The sequence below is a fragment of the Thalassophryne amazonica genome, chromosome 5 (assembly GCF_902500255.1).
Source record: "Thalassophryne amazonica chromosome 5, fThaAma1.1, whole genome shotgun sequence".
NCBI classification, from domain to species: Eukaryota; Metazoa; Chordata; class Actinopteri; order Batrachoidiformes; family Batrachoididae; genus Thalassophryne; species Thalassophryne amazonica.
The window spans coordinates 3224643-3242652 of NC_047107.1; the positions used below are offsets into that span (position 1 = coordinate 3224643).

An 18010-nucleotide genomic window follows, 5' to 3' on the forward strand; every position below is an offset into this window, starting at 1 on the left:
AAAAGTATTTAGTCAGTCCCTGATTGTGCAAGTTCTCCTACTTAGAAAGATGAGAGGTCTGTAATTTTCATCATAGGTACACTTCAACTATGAGAAACAAAATGAGAAAAACAAAATCCAGGAAATCACATTGTAGAATTTTTAAAGAATTTATTTGTAAATTATGGTGGAAAATAAGTATTTGGTCAATAACAAACAAGCAAGATTTCTGGCTCTCACAGACCTGTAACTTCTTCTTTAAGAAGCTCTTCTGTCCTCCACCTGTTACCTGTATTAATGGCACCTGTTTGAACTCATTATCTGTATAAAAGACACCTGTCCACAGCCTCAAACAGTCAGACTCCAAACTCAACCATGTTCAAGACCAAAGAGCTGTCGAAGGACACCAGGAAGAACATTGTAGACCTGCACCAGGCTGGGAAGAGTGAATCTACAATAGTCAAGCAGGTTGGTGTGAATAAAGTAACTGTGGGAGCAACTGTAAGAAAATGGAAGACATACAAGACCATTGATAATCTCCCTCGATCTGGGGCTCCACGCAAGATGTCATTCCGTGGGGTCAAAATGATCATGAGAACGGTGAACAAAAATCCAAGAACTACACGGAGGGACCTGATGAATGACCTGCAGAGAGCTGGGACCAAAGTAACAAAGGCTACACCCTACGCAGAGAGGGACTCAAATCCTGCAGTGCCAGGCCTGTCCCCCTGGTTAAGACAGTACATGTCCAGGCCTGTCTGAAGTTTGACAGAGAGCAATATGGATGATCCAGAAGAGGATTGGGAGAATATCATGTGGTCAGATGAAACCAAAATAGAACATTTTGGTAAAAACTCAACACGTCGTGTTTGGATGAAGAAGAATGCTGAGTTGCATCCCAAGAACACCATATCTACTGTGAAGCATGGGGCTTCATGCTTTGGGGCTGTTTTTCTGATAAGGGGACAGGACGACTGATCTGTGTTAAGGGAAGAATGAACGTGGCCATGTATCATGAGATTTTAAGACAAAACCTCCTTCCATCGGTGAGAGCGTTGAAGATGCAACGTGGCTGGGTCTTCAAGCATGACAATGATCCCAAACACCCCGCTCGGGCAACGAAGGGGTGGCTCCGTAAAAAGCATTTGAAGGTCCTGGAGTGGCCTAGCCAGTCTCCAGACCTCAACCCCATAGAAAATTTGTTGAGGGAGTTGAAAGTCTGTGTTGCCCAGCGACAGCCCCAAAACATCATTGCTCTAGAGGAGGTCTGCATGGAGGAATGGACCAAAATACTAGCTACAGTGTGTGCAAACCTGGTGAAGACTTACAGGAAATGTTTGACCTCTGTCATTGCCAACAAAGGATATGTTACAAAGTATTGAGTTGAACTTTTGTTATTGACCAAATACTTATTTTCCACCATAATTTACAAATAAATTCTTTAAAAATCCTACAATGTGATTTCCTGGATTTTTTTTTTTTTCCTCATTTTGTCTCTCATAGTTGAAGTGTACCTATGATGAAAATTAGAGACCTCTCTCATCTTTCTAAGTAGGAGAACTTGCACAGTCAGGGACTGACAAAATACTTTTTACCCCACTGTATATATATATATATATATGCACGATATCAGAGCTTTCTTATGGGGCTTAGGTTCAAAGACATCCTCCCAAGGATGTTTAGGGAGCTGAGAGGGGAACTCCAGAAAAATAGATGTACAATGTCTAATTTGAAAAACACTAAATAAATGAGATGCAGGTAGGCCATATAAGGAAGACATATTGGTCAAATTAAAGTTTTTTTTGCTAAATTTGCAACATTATTACGGCATCATTATGGTGTATTGTGTGTAGATGTTTGAGGAAAATGAATTTCATCCATTTTGGATCAAGGATGTAACATAAAATGTGGAAAACGTGAAGTGCTGTGATACTTTGTGGATCCACTGTGTGTCCTGACATTCATGGTCCTTGTTTTAAATGTGCTGGGAATGTTCTACCTTATTTACACATTAGTTCACATCTTTGACGTTGAATAAAACCTACTGGGGTCCGGGGGTAGTTTCTGTATCTTACCATACTTTCAGAATGGTAAATGGACTGCATTTATATCGCGCTTTTCCATCTGCATCAGACGCACAAAGCGCTTTACAATAATGCCTCACATTCACCCCGATGTCAGGCTGCTGCCATACAAGGTGCTCACTACACACCAGGAGCAACTAGGGGATTACGGACGTTGCCCAAGGGATCTGAGTGATTTTCCAGTCAAGCTGGGATTTGAACCAAGGAGCCTCCCATCTCATGGATGATCAGTGGAAACAGGAGGCCCCTGAGCTCAACGTTGAGCTTCATAGCAAGGACTTGGGGTTGTAAATAAATCAAATGTACGAGGGCTGTCAATAAAGTATAGGTCCTTTTTATTTTTTTCAAAAACTATATGGATTTCATTCATATGTTTTTACGTCAGACATGCATGAACCCTCGTGCGCATGCGTGAGTTTTTCCACGCCTGTCGGTGACGTCATTCGCCTGTGAGCACTCCTTGTGGGAGGAGTCGTCCAGCCCCTCGTCGGAATTCCTTTGTCTGAGAAGTTGCTGAGAGACTGGCGCTTTGTTTGATCAAACTTTTTTCTAAACCTGTGAGACACATCGAAGTGGACATGGTTCGAAAAATTAAGCTGGTTTTCAGTGAAAATTTTAACGGCTGATGAGAGATTTTGAGGTGATACTGTCGCTTTAAGGACTTCCCACGGTGCGAGACGTCGCGCAGCGCTCTCAGGCGCCATCCTCAGCCTGTTTCAAGCTGAAAACCTCCACATTTCAGGCTCTATTGATCCAGGACGTCGTGAAAGAACAGAGAAGTTTCAGAAGAAGTCGGTTTCAGCATTTTATCCGGATATTCCACTGTTAAAGGAGATTTTTTTAATGAAAGACGTGCGGACGGGTCCGCGCGTCGGGACCCAGCCGACGCGGTGCTGGAAAAACTCACGCATGCGCACGAGGGTTCAAGCATGTCTGACGTAAAAACATATGAATGAAATCCATATAGTTTTTGAAAAAAATAAAAAGGACCTATACTTTATTGACAGCCCTCGTAATTACATTGTATTTCTTTGTTTGTTTTGTATAATGGTGAGGTGTTGTTCACAGTAATCACAATAATCTCATATATAACACATATTTGGCAAAAACACTGTGTAGAAATATTTTGGCTCTAAATCTAAAAAAAAAAAAATTGAAAACACGTCTTTATTGATTTGGGAAAAGTCAAACAAGATGAAGTCAAACTGTCAGAACCAGACTGTGTGTGTGTGTGTGTGTGTGTGTGAGTGAAGTGAGTAAGTATGAAGCAGAAACAGTGGTGAGTTGGAGCAGTTTGTGTCGTGGCATCGACCCAACCAGGTCAAGATGGGTTGTGTCACTCTGCAGTCAGAAATCTTATCCAAACCTGAGAGCGACTCTTGTGCTGGAAGATGTTTCTCGTGTTCAGGAAGCAGCGTGGAGAGCAGAGAAGGCCGCCCTGGATCAGGAGCTGAGTCAGAGGGCCAAACATCTGGAGGAATGTGTGTCCACCTTACAGAGGGACAAACGAACGCTGCAGGACAGGCTGGTACGTTCGCTCCTCAGCCGGGGAGCCAGCTCACAGCGCTGCTGCGCGTGCGCCTCAGAGTCGTACTTTAGACTGTGATCAGTGACCTGAGTGAGTCAAACACATTAAATTTTCAAAGACTGACCTGTGGATTCATCTGTTTATCTTTGATGCTTCTGCAGCAGAACGGAACAAAAAGATCAGCCGTCCGTTTGAACAGTTTCTTTCCTTCTCTTCTTTTCCAGAGTGCTCTTGAGCAGCAGAAAGATGAAGTGATCTCTGTTCTGAGACAGCGGATGGATGAGCTGGACCAGTGCAAGGTTCAAACATCTCACACACACGGGATATTATTTTAAACACACTGTGTGTGTGTGTGTGTGTGTAAAACACTGTTGACACACACTGAACACTGTTGTTCTTGGCAGTATGCCCAACCACTCTACATGTGGCTTATTTCGTTTTTTTAATGTAGAAATGGCATTTGAGTCCCCCGAGGCGTCCTCTGGGGGGTGCCGTGGGGGTACAGGGGTTCCCAGGACCACTGCAGTGCACAGTCTAGTCTCTGCATGATCAGCGTAGGAGCTGTACACATTCTCTGCATCACATCGGACCTGCTTCCGGTGGGACTTAGACTTGGCCATGGGCTGCCCCTCATGATCAGTCCTGTTCGCGATGTTCATAGACGACATTTCAAGGCACATTCAGGGACTAGAGGGATTCCAGTTTGGTGACTTCAGAGTTGCATCTCTGCTTTTTGTGGATTCTGTTGGTTTTATCAAGCAGTGACCTCAGATGGGGCAGGTTTGACTGTGAAGCGACTGAGATGAGCATCAGCACCTCCAAATCTGAGACCATGGTCCTCTGTCAAAAAATGGTGGACTTATTGCCCCAAGTGGAGGAGCTTAAGTATGTCATGGTCTCCTTCACGAGTGGGTGTAAGTTGGAGCGTGAAATCGATAGACGAATGGGGCGACGTCTAATGATTTACAGATGCTGTAATGGACTGTCGTGGTGAAAAAGGAGCTGAGCTAGAAGGTGAGACTATCAAGTTACCAGTTGTTTTACACCCCTATCCTCACCTGTGGCCAAGAACTTTGGGTAAGAAGAATAAGAAAGAACTTTACTAATCCCGAAGGAAATTATTGCATCTCTGATTTTTGATGAAAAGGATAAAGTCCAAAAAATGACCAAAAGGTCATGGATAGAAGCAGTGGGAATGAGATCCCTCCGTCAGGTATCTGGGCTTACACTCCTGGCTGGGAATCCCCAGGAAAATTTACAGGACTTAAAGGATCAGGAAGTGTGGGATGAGCTACTTAGTCTGCTGCCTCCATGACCCCAATAAGTCATGTAGCACCAAATCACAACAAAAGCTGCCTCAAGTGCTGCACGAAAAGTAAGGTCTTACCTGACCAACCCCCAGAGTAAGCACACAGGCAAGAGTGGTAAGAAAAACACTCCCTCTGATGATTTGAGGAAGAAACCTCAAGCAGACCAGACTCAAAGGGGTGACCCTCTGCTTGGGCCATTCTAATAGTTACAAGGTTTTTACAAAGTTTTTCAAAGCTGAAGAAACAGAAAATCAAACAACATGATAGTATAAAGAAGATGAGAAGTCCACACTGTCAGCGGGCCTGACCCTGCAACAGGGTCGCCCCTGAACACAGACCGTAGCATGCAGTACCTGCACCAGGCCTTGGACCTCATGATCAGTCCGCCCCCTTGCAGTTTGAATCCTTCAGTCCTGCAGTTCCACACGTCAGTCGTACCTGGGACAGAAAAAAGACCAGAATCAGTCGACCAGAAGAAAACTACTCAGTCATCTCATCGCTGGTTCACAGATCTATCAACTTGTTTCTGACGGACTGCGTGATGAATTGACTCCCTTGTAATCACAACAAGGTTGTATTTGTTTCTTGTAGTTCTGCTTAACACTTCTATTATTTTTTTATGTGCATCTATTTAACTAAATTTCTCCTGTTGTGAATCTTAGGAGCGGTTAGTGTTTCATGAGCAGTTAGCTTGCACTAGCTTGACTGCACTTTTTTTTTTTAAATAGTTTCTTTTATTATTGTTACCAGTCTGATACTTATGTTAGTTTTTTTAGTGCAGCTGCTGTGAATTATAGCTTATTATTTTAGTCCTGTGTGATTCTTACAACCCCAATTCCAGTGAAGTTGGGACGTTGTGTAAAATGTAAATAAAAACAGAATACGATTTTCAAATCATTTTCAACCTATATTCAACTGAATACACAACAAAGACAAGATATTTAATGTTTAAACTGATAAACTTTATTGTTTTTGTGCAAATATTTGCTAATTTTGAAATGGATGCCTGCAACACAAAAAAGTTGGGACGGGGCAACAAAAGCCTGGGAAAGTTGATGAATGCTCAAAGAACACCTGTTTGGAACATTCCACAGGTGAACAGGTTAATTGGAAACAGGTGAGTGTCATGATTGGGTATAAAAGGAGCATCCCCAAAAGGCTGAGCCTTTTGGGGAGGCAAGCAAAGATGGGGTGAGAATCACCACTTTGTGAACAACTGTGTGGAAAAAATAGTCCAACAGTTTAAGAACAATGCTGTGGATGACGGCTTTCAGACAGTAGTTAGGCGGAGAAAGTCATGTGTGGCCTGGTGTCCGGTTGTGGTACCTGGACCACAGTCGCCACTGCAAACTGTGAACCAGCTGTCGGTGTTGGATATGCCTGTTTTTAGCCCTTTGGGCCCACGGGTGACTTCCACTACTACTTTCAGGGTGAAACGACAGGAAGCAGGAAGTTTGACCAATTTACTGAACTTATCCTCACCCTATCTCTAAGGGAGACATCAGCCACCCTCCTGAGGAAGCCCATTTTGGCTGCTTGTACCTGTGATCTAGTTCTTTTGGTCATGACCCAACCCTCATGACCATAGGTGAGAGTAGGAATGAAGATTGACCAGTAGATCGAGAGCTTCACCTCTTGGCTTAGCTCCATTTTCGTGACAACAGTACGATAGAATAAATGCAACACCGCCCCTGTTGCACCGGCCAATCTTATGCTTCATCGTCCCCTCACTTGTGAACAAGACCTCGAGGTACTTGAACTCCTTCACTTGGGCTAAGACCGTATTCCCCACCCGGAGTAGACACTGGGTAAAGCTCTAAGATGAGCTTGGGGACTTCAGGTGGTGGCTGGGCTGCAAGTGACTTTGAAATGGGCTTGCCAGCTGCAGCTGTCTCTGAAGACCGCAGCAAGGACAAGCTTCAAAACTGATCTTCTGGGTCTCCTCTGTAAACCTGCGAGTGACGTCATAGAGCAGACCTGGGCAAACTGCGGCCCGGGGGCCGCATGCGGCCCTTTGCATGTCTCTGTCCGGCCCTTATGAGGTCTGTGATTATTATTACATATATTAAAAATGTCAAGCTTGTGTGTTGCAAATCATTAGAGAGGTTTATTTAGGTATATTTAAATATTTACATATTATTACAATAATAAAAATTACATATAAAAGCTATTAAATAGGTCATTTTTTTGTAAAATTTGTAATGGGAGACAGCCGAGTTATTGATGTTGTGGCCCTCAGACATAATTCAGGCTCCCTATGTGGCCTCTTGTAAAAATTAATTGCCCACCCCTGTCATAGAGGGTTTGTCCAGTGCAGTCTATGTCTCTGTGCCAGGTTTGTGTGGATGTCAGGTCTTACTTGGTAGATAAGAACTGAGTGTTGAGGAGCTTGAAGTCTGCTGCAGTCTTAACTGTTGACGGTGACACTGGTACCTGTCCTCGGTTTGCTCTCTGCTGAACTCCAGTCCTTTAAAACGGTTCCTGCACAACTTTCAGCAGCTCTGGCTTACGTTGGAGAATCACTGTAGCTGAGGTTGGCCCGCATATTCCATACCAACGTACGTGTGTGTGTGTGTGTGTACACATGCAGTTCTGATTCTTTTTCTTGGTGTCTTCCCTCAGGAGGAGCTTCACAGATGTCACACACTGAGTGCTGAGATGGTGAAAGCTCTCGATGACAGCAGACGACAGGTGGTGGTGCTGGGAACGCAGGTCTGTCTGTAAACACACATCTCACACACACAGACACGTGCGCACTCATCCTGGAACAGGAGATTGAGGACGTTAAACCATCCCTCAGTGTTGTGTCAGGTGAGCTCACCACTGTCACCAAACAGCTGCAAGTATTGATGATTTATTGGGTGAGATAAAGGAGCTCAAAAACAGAATATGGAGAAAGACCTAAAGAAAAGAGAACTGATGACTTGGACCAAGCCAGCACAATGAATGACTTAATGGTCAGCGGGCTGCATACTAAACCTATGCTGGGGCTGCATCTATGGACACTTTGCCTACGGTGAGTGATACTGAATCAATCGAACAAGTCATCACATTTTCAGACAAAAAGGGAATACAAGTCCAAACTGATGACATAGAAGCACATGTCACCCCCTGACACAGAAGAACAAAAAAAAAGACCATCCAGATATCACACCGCGTTTTGTAAACAGAAAACGAAAGGTGAAAGTCCCGAAGCAAAGTCTGAAGCTGAAGGGCTCAAATCTAAATGGACATTTGACAAGAAAAATGCCCACATTGCCCACCAAGCACGTGTCCTGAGGAAGGAGAACAAAATACAATCTACCTGGACGGCAAACTGTAAAATTTACATGAAACTTAGTGGAAACCCAGAGGAGTTCATGAAGTTTCAGATAAACTTGATCAGGTGGATATATATGTAACAACTTGAGGTATGTGATAAGATGACTGGCATAACAAGACTTTACTTAAATGCATTTCTTGGACTGTGGATTACATTTCTGTCATTTACAATTTACTGCTGCACAGGAACTCAATTTAAAAGTTTTTGATGATGCCAAACATAGATTTCATAACATTGAAAATAATATTGATCCAGATTTCTTGAAAATAGAAATCATCTTTGTAATTATTTCACCAAGGAGCAACTTAATGTCTCATTTGTCAAGGAATATTAATTATCTGATACATTTTAGAAACAGAAGTCTTTCTTTGAATTGCTCCAAAATCCAGGACTGTTTAAAAACTGCTAATAAATATTTTTTTCGGTTATTGCAGTGACTGAGATGTGGTTAAAAGATGAGTATGTTGACTCTGTCCAGTTTGAAGGTTATGATTTTTTTTTTGCTAGACATAGGGTGAATAAACAGGGTGGAGGTCAGCTCTAGCCATCACTGTGAAATTGTTCAAAATGTGTCATTTTCTCTCGATAACATTATGGAATGTGTTACTGTGGAAATTATACGTGAAAAATCAAAAAACATAATAATTATTATTAAGTTGTATTCATAGAGTTCCAGAATCCAATATAAATATTTTTGTGGAGAAATTGACTGAAATGTACAACTCAATTAAAAACAATAAGCTTTTATTTGTTTCTAAGTCCTCATAGTCATATACAAATAGTGGAATTTTTAGCTTCTGTGTTTTGTATGGGATTGTATCCAGTGATAACACATCCAACCAGGATCACCACGATCACATCAACGCTCATTGACAATATATTAACAAACATTATTGTTGGGAATTTAAGGGGTGGGTTACTCGTTAGTGACACTAGTGATCACTTGCCCGAGTTCATTGTTTACAATTCCTTAGTTGATAAAATTGATCATATTGAAATTACAAGTTTCCAAAGGAAAATAACAGGAAAATATGGCAAATCTTAGAACAGATTTAATACACCAAAACTGGCATGACATTTGTATAGAGGACATTGATCAATCATATGAAATATTTATCTCCATTGTTTCCAGTTTTTATAATAAACATTGTCCATTGATGTTAAAACTCAGAACAATTGAGAGTAAATATAAGGCATCTAAAAACAAGCTGACCAATATTATGCGATCTTGCAAAAGGCAGTATTGCAGTGATTTATTGGGAAAAAACATAAAACAAACATTAAAAGTACTTGGAAGCTCTTAAGGCTTCGGTCACACGGCACTAATGAAGGACACCAAAGCCAAAACGAAACGACAAAACTGGACTTATGACTTTCGGAGACATCGTTTAAACCGTCATCCAGCTTCGTTCCTGCAGCTGACCGTCAGAATTTTCAAATTGTTGAAAAATGTGAAAGAATCCTGATTACATCCTCAATTCATCCGTATTCCGGTTTGCTTTCTGTCTTGATGGTTCCTCATCGTTTGCGTAGTTCCTGTACCGTCAGCATTCTGTTTGTTGTCCAATCTCTCTCTCTCTCTCTCTCTCTCTCTCTCTCTCTCTCTCTCTCTCTCTCTCTAACTCAACATCTCTGTGACGTGCATGCACAGGCACACATCAAGACAACGCAGCTGCAGGTGGCTGTGGACAGCACAGACTCGCTGCAGAAATGATCACACACTGGCGCTTCGTTTTGATTTTGGTTTAAAGTGTGAAGGTCGCCGTTCGCTTTGTTTTTCTTTTGTTAGTTTTGGTTCTGTTTCACTCTTTTATGCGCTCTGCATTCACAGGCTTTTCGGTGATGGGAGAGATGCCCCAGGGCTCAGTCCTTGGGCCTTTGTTGTTTCTTTTATATATTAGTGACATATGTCTGGTTCCTGGGTTTGTGAGTTGCATTTTATTTGCTGATGACATGACTGTGTAGTGGGGATCATTTGGGAAAGGTTCTGGACATGATGGAGAGGCAACTACAGAAGTTCAAAGAATGGTTTGATTCAAACAAATTATTGTTTCATTTTGGTATAACAAAGTGTGTCATATTTGGAAATAAACCCAGGAATTTATGTAGAAATTTACAAGTACATGATATTGAGATTGAACTTGTAAATGAAACTAAATTTCTTGGGGTTTTCATTGATGATAATTTAAGTTGGAAAATGCATATAAATTATGTTAAATGAAAAATGTCAAAGATCATTGTCATTTTGTAGAAAGCTCAAGACTTTCTCCCCCAACACTCATTAGTTACCTTATATCACTCATTGCTTGTTCTGTACGTGACCTATTGTATTGAAGTTTGGGGAACCACCTACTAAACTAATACAAATCCTATATTTTTTGCTACAAAAGAAAGCTATAAGAATTACAAGTAATAAACTATATCGTGAGCCAACAAATCCATTGTTTGTATCAAATCAAATCAGTTTTATTTATATAGCACCAAATCACAACAAACAGTTGCCCCAAGGCGCTTTATATTGTAAGGCAAAAGCCATACAATAATTACAGAAAAACCCCAACGGTCAAAACGACCCCCTGTGAGCAAGCAATTGGTGACAGTGGGAAGGAAAAACTCCCTTTTAACAGGAAGAAACCTCCAGCAGAACCAGGCTCAGGGAGGGGCAGTCTTCTGCTGGGACTGGTTGGGGCTGAGGGAGAGAACCAGGAAAAAGACATGTTGTGGAGGGGAGCAGAGATCGATCACTAATGATTAAATGCAGAGTGGTGCATACAGAGCAAAAGAGAAAGAAACACTCAGTGCATCATGGGAACCCCCCAGCAGTCTAAGTCTATAGCAGCATAACTAAGGGATGGTTCAGGGTCACCTGATCCAGCCCTAACTACGAGGGCTGTCCGTAAAGTATAGGTCCTTTTTATTTTTTTCAAAAACTATATGGATTTCATTCATATGTTTTTACGTCAGACATGCTTGAACCCTCGTGCGCATGCGTGAGTTTTTCCACGCCTGTCGGTGACGTCATTCGCCTGTGAGCACTCCTTGTGGGAGGAGTCGTCCAGCCCCTCGTCAGAATTCCTTTGTCTGAGAAGTTGCTGAGAGACTGGCGCTTTGTTTGATCAAAATTTTTTCTAAACCTGTGAGACACATCGAAGTGGACACGGTTCGAAAAATTAAGATGGTTTTCAGTGAAAATTTTAACAGCTGATGAGAGATTTTGAGGTGATTCTGTCGCTTTAAGGACTTTTCACGGTGCGAGACGTCGCGCAGCGCTCTCAGGCAGCGTCATCAGCCTGTTTCAAGCTTGAAACCTCCACATTTCAGGCTCTATTGATCCAGGACGTCGTGAGAGAACAGAGACGTTTCAGAAGAAGTCGGTTTCAGCATTTTATCCGGATATTCCACTGTTAAAGGAGATTTTTTTAATGAAAGACGTGCGGACGGGTCCGCGCGTCGGGACGCAGCCGACGCGGCGGCACAGGAAAAACACCTCTGTGTTGATAACCATTTGTTAAAATCCAGTTGGCTTTTGATGGCTTTCAGTGGAGTGAGTATATGAGAAATTGTTTATCAGCTGGAGATGTTCCAACTTGTCCTTAAGGCTTCCAGCAGAGGTGTTTTTCCTGTGACAGGGCGTCGTGGCGGCTGCGAGCCGACGCTGCAAGTTTTAAGCCTAATCTTAAAAGTAGAGAGGGTGTCTGTCTCCCTGATCTGAATTGGGAGCTGGTTCCACAGGAGAGGAGCCTGAAAGCTGAAGGCTCTGCCTCCCATTCTACTCTTACAAACCCTAGGAACTACAAGTAAGCCTGCAGTCTGAGAGCGAAGTGCTCTATTGGGGTGATATGGTACTATGAGGTCCCTAAGATAAGATGGGACCTGATTATTCAAAACCTTATAAGTAAGAAGAAGAATTTTAAATTCTATTCTGTATGTTTACACATTTTAAAATTTTGAGACCTGATTGATTATACCATAATACAAATTATGTGTAAAGTACAATATAACGTTTTACCACAACATGTCCAGGACCTGTTCAAAATGAGGGACTCCAGTTATAATTTGCCAGGAACATTATTATTAATTAAGAAATCAAAGATTTGAACTTGTGTAAAAAGTCACTGTATTTCTCTTAAAGGTGTTAAAATTTGGAATAATTGCCTGGATAACATAAGATCACTCGCTAAATTGGTTGGCTTTAAAAGGCTCTACAAAAATCATTTAATTACTTATGTGATGAATTAAATTTATGGATTTTGTTTGGTTTTTGGTGCACGGCTGTTTGTTTGCATGTTTGTGTTTTTGAAATTTTAGTTCAGTGATTATATTTTGTCTTAGTTATCATGGGTATATGTATATACATTTTTACTTTATTGGTTGGGGGGGTGTTGATAAGCTTTTGCTTCTGCCAACACACTTTGGGGCAAATGTGTGCGTTGTTGGATTGTTTTCTTTGTGAGTTTACGTTGTTGTTTTGTGTCTGTGTGTGCCGAATAAATTCATTAATTCATTCATGGTTCCGTACAAATCACCAGTGATCCAGTAAAGAGTTGAGCTTTGGTTCTGATTTGGCTCCATTTGTCCCCAAAGAGAAAGCAGTTAGCGGTAGTCGTTATTCTGTGATGGAACAATCAAACTCCTTTCTTCCAGGACAATAACAGATAAGATAAAACTTTGTCCGTAAAATGGAAAATCGACTTACATGAGCTGCCGAAGCCCCAAGACGTGAAAACACATCAAACATTCATCATAAAACACTCAGCATCAAATAATTTTACAACTAGTGTGTGGTCTACAACAACGTGTTCATTTGGTCTCCCTCTGGTTTAAAAGTGAGATGGAGTGTGGCACAAATGAGTTCTTGTATCTCTTCCTCATGTAACAATGCACTCTAAAGCATTTCCCAGAAGGAAGAAGCTCATATTCACTGTTCAGAACATGGGCTGAGTCTGTAGAGATTTTATTTGCAAGTCGTAAGGCTCGTTTCCTGCACAGCTCTGTGAATTTGTTCTCCACCTAGTGGCCCACAGTTTTGGAGCAGATGTTGAGGAGCCTCAGTATCCTGTTCTTCAGCTGCACTGAGAGGCCACAGAACCACACAGAGCTGCCACACAGCAACACACTCTGAATGGTAGCTGTGTAGAACTGGTCCAGAATGACTGGACTGGCTCCAAAGGTTCGGAGTCTCCTTAGAAAGTATGTTCTCCACTGCAGCTTGTTGCACAGATAGTCTGTGTGAACACTCCAGGAGAGGGCGCTGTCCACATACACTCCTAAATATTTTAAAGAATCAGACTGTTTGATGATCTCCTGATGTATGACCACAGGAGCAGTGGTGAGTTGAGTTTGGCCAAAGATGACTTCCTCAGTCTTGGCTGAGTTTATAATAAGTACGTTCTGGTCACACCACTCAACCAGGCTGTTGACACAGTCATGGTACAGACCTGGTTGTTCTTTTCCTGAGAGTAGTGCCACCAGTGCTGCGTCATCTGAAAATGTAATTAGATGATGGTTAAACTCTTTTTTTATGACACAGTCATTGGTGTAGATGGTAAACAGTCCAGGGGAACCGACACAGCCCTGAGGAACCCCACAGTTTGTACTGATCAGGGGAGAGTGTGTGTTTATTTTGACCCGCTGTGAGGAAGGACTGATACCAGTGATAAGGTAGGTGTTGACCCCAACCAGATGCATTTTTGAGAGTAAAATGTCATTTTTTTATTGTATTGAATGCAGATGAGAAGTTGATAAAGAGAACTCTGGCATAGTTTTTATTTGATGCATCCAGATGTTTTGACACCAGCTGCATGAGAGTGGCCACTGCATCCTCTGTGTTTCTTTTCTGTTTGTATGTGAACTGACAGGGGTCTAATTTATCCTGAACTGACTGAGTCAGCAAAGGTGTGATGATTTTCTCCAGTGAATTAATTAGGACTGAAGTTAATGCCACGGATCGGAAGTCTCTACATTGGGACAGGTTTTCTTTGTAAGTGGTGTTACATGTGATGTTCTGCAGGCTGTGGGGACAGTATGCGTGTCCAAATAAAGAATGCCATGCTACACAGCAAGTTCCTCACTAAAGCTCTTTAAAATGAAGGCACTGATGTTATCTGGCCTGGAGGACTTACGTGCACTCAGATGTCGAAATGTGCTGGCCACTTGTGACACTGAGATTACCACTGCGTCTTCAGGCTGCACTGGGACTGAGCTCAGAGCCTCCCTGCAGCTCTCCCCACTTCAGCAATCTCAAAACGCGTGAAAAAGGTGTTCAGGTCACCTGCAGTAGCACTCTCATCCTGCACAGCACACGACAGTGGTCTGTCTACCATCCCAGCCATGGGTTTCATAGTCCTCCACAGTCTCCTGGGATCGTTGTTCTGAACAGCTCCTCCAGATGTTTTCTGTGGGCCTCTCCTGACTTCCCTATTTGTCTCCTCAGCTCCCTGTTCATCTTTTTGAGCTGTACTGTGTCCTTATTGTGAAAAACCTGTTTCCTCTGATTTATTAACTGTTTAATGTCCTTGGTTACGTAAGTTTTATTTGGATACACCTTTACTGTCTTTGTGGGGATTGTGGACTCAACACAAAAATGTATGTAGTCACTTGTCACTGTGCATGCTGAGTCCAAAGTGTCTTCAGTTGGTGCACTCAAAGCAGGCTGCCAAAGCCTCTTGATTTTCCTGAGACCATACATGTATGACCCTATCCACAGGTTTTCTGCTCTTCACTTTGGTCTTGTCTGTAGGAATGAGGTGCACCACGTTGTGATCAGAGTTGGAAATTGGTGGCTTACATCTGGACTGAGACGCTGTTTTGATGTTTACATAGCATCTATCCAGTATGTTGTCTTTCCTTGTATTGCATTTTACCACCTGATCAAAACCTGGCAAAACTTTCTCTAAATTACATAAAGTCCCCAATGACAATGGTAGGGGTGTCAGGAAACCCCTCTTTTCCTACTTTCGCTATTTTTAATATTTTTTAATAGTGCTTATTTGTCTTTATTTGCAGTGGATGGTACCCTGTGCAAGTGTGCACATGGGAAACCCACTTTTGTTACTCTTGTGATTAGTTTTCTGCTCCTTTCATCATTATTTGAGGCAGCGTGGGGAAATCCCTTTGTCTGTGACTCCGGACGTCCCATTGTTTACATCCGGGATCAGCTGCTTGGACTAAGACTCTACGTACAGTGGGCTGGGTCCCCACTATGCTGAGCACCTGGATGTACCTGCAGACATACGGAGGAAATGGAGAGGCTGCAGAGGTGGACGGACGAAGCAGAGGAGGACTTATTCCGTCTGTGGTCATGGGGAATGTAAGGTCTCTCCACAACAAAACCGAGGAGCTAACAGTACTAACTAGCCCGTTTCCAGAGGCTGCATAAGGGCTGCAGTCTCGTGCTTCACGGAGATGTGATTGGGTGAACACGTATCAGACTCGGTCACTAACATGGACGGCTTCACACTCGTCCGCGCGGACAGGACGTTGACGGAGAGTGGGAAGAAAAGAGGAGGTTGGCATCACACAGATTAAGGAGTGGTACAACCGGTTTAAAGACGGCCGCACAACGGTGGAGAGCGAGCTGCGCTCCGGTCGTCATCAACATGCTGAAATGACCAGATCATTTCCAAAGTGAATGCTGTGGTGATGCGGGACCATCGTGTGACTGTCCGAGGAAATTGTGGAAGAGGTGGACATCAGCACTTTTTTGGCACATTCCACTGTGACAGAAGATTTTGTCATGAAAAGAGTTGCAGCGAAATTCTTGCCGATGGCTTGGGTACAAAGCTGATGGCGCAGCAAAAGCGCCTTCGTGTTGAAGTCTCACAGGACATGTTGTGGCATGCTCATCTCTTCCACCATTCGGAAGATTCAGACGGCTTTCGGTGGCTTTTCAGTCGTGTGACTATCCGACAAATTGTGGAAGATGTGATGTAAATGACTTAAAACTAAAGGCTTAAAACTTTCCTTTTCGCTAAGGCTTATAGTTAGGGCTGGATCGGGTGACCCTGGACCATCCCTTGGTTATGCTGCTTTAGACGTAGATTGTGGGGGGTTCCCATGATGCACTGTTTCTTTCTCGTTTTGCTCCGTATGCATCACTCTGCATTTAATCATTAGTGATCGATCTCTGCCCCCCTTCACGGCATGTCTTTTTCCTGGTTTTTTCCCTCAGCCCCAACCAGTCTCAGCAGAAGACTGCCCCTCCCTGAGCCTGGTTCTGCTGGAGGTTTCTTCCTGTTAAAAGGGAGTTTTTCCTTCCCACTGTTGCCAAGTGCTTGCTCATAGGGGGTCGTTTTGACCGTTGGGGTTTTTCATAATTATTGTATGGCCTTGCCTTACAATATGGAGCGCCTTGGGGCAACTGTTTGTTGTGATTTGGCGCTATATAAGAAAAAAGTTGATTGATTGATTGATGTAAATAAGAAAACAACTTGTCTGATCGGACAGCGATTTAGAGCTATTGCTTGTCCGATAACATTTTACATTTGTCCTGGACAATCGGACAAGTGTTAATGTCAATGGTAGATATGTACTTATATTATTTACTTATATGTATATGTGTATGTGTGTGTATGTGTGCATGTGTGTATGTATACGAGGTCTGTTAGAAAGTATCGGACCTTTTTATTTTTTTCAAAAACCATATGGATTTGAATCACGTGTGATTGCATCAGCCAAGCTTGAACCTTCGTGCACATGCGTGAGTTTTTTCACTCCTGTCGGTTGCGTCATTCGCCTGTGAGCAGGCTTTGAGTGAGCACTGGTCCACCCCTCTTGTCGTTAAGGAAATGGCAGAATGATTTGGAGCTTTGCTGCATCAATTTTTTTCCCGAAACTGTGAGAGATCTCCAGGTGGACACCATTCGGAAAATTAATATGGCATTCAGGGACGATTTTATGGGGATTACACAGATTAAGGAGTGATCCAGGCGGTTTAAAGACCGCCCAAAGACCGAGCGCCGATCGACAGGCTGACACCCCGCTGAACAAACCAGATCATTTACAACATGAAGGCTTTGTTGATCCGGGATGTCTGACTTTCACAAAAAGGCAGAACATCAGCACTTTTTCGGCACATTCCACTGTTACAGGAGTTTTTTTCATGGAAAAAGAAGTGGATGAATGCGCCACCGTGCCGGTTATGACGTGGGACAAAACCACCTCTGTGTTGGTCTCACAGGACGGCTTTCAGGTGGCTTTCAGACGGCTTCCGGTTGCTTTTCAGTCGTGTGAATATCCCAGAAATTGTGGATGTGCCTGGACATGCCAGAACATGTCCTGTGAGGCTTCATCACGGCGTTGCTTTGCGCCATGCGTCTCCGCCGCAACGCGCGGGATTCCTCCACTCCTCTTTCCATGACAAAAACTCCTGTAACAGTGGAATGTGCCGTTCATTTCTAAACTGGACGCTGTCTTGATCCAGTATGTCTTCTGACTAGCACAGGAATTGCAGAAGACGTGGACATCAGCACTTTTTCGGCACATTGAGACAGACGTGCGGAGAAATTCCACGTGTCTGTCGCTGTGGGCGGTCTTTAAACCGGCTGGATCACTCCTTAATCTGTGTAATCACATTAAAATCGTCCCTGAAAGCCATATTAATTTTCCGAACGGTGTCCACCTGGAGGTCTCTCACAGTTTCTGGAAAAAATTGATCATTCTGGACCAGTGCTCACTCAAAGCCTGCTCACAGGTGAATGACGCAACCGACAGGCGTGAAAAAGACTCAAGCATGCGCACGAAGGTTCAAGCTTGGCTGATGCAATCACACGTGATTCAAATCCATATG

At 43.0% G+C, this 18010-nt stretch overlaps 1 protein-coding gene across 1 annotated transcript in view; it reads left to right on the forward strand.

The window, feature by feature from the left end:
- Positions 1–18010, forward strand: part of golga1 (golgin A1) — a 298924-nt gene that overhangs the window by 175321 nt on the left and 105593 nt on the right. Inside the window, exons 15-17 of the mRNA XM_034169655.1 lie at positions 3472–3591; positions 3816–3890; positions 7524–7613. Coding sequence (XP_034025546.1) covers positions 3472–3591; positions 3816–3890; positions 7524–7613 — 285 coding nt within the window. The remainder of the gene's footprint in view (positions 1–3471; positions 3592–3815; positions 3891–7523; positions 7614–18010) is intronic.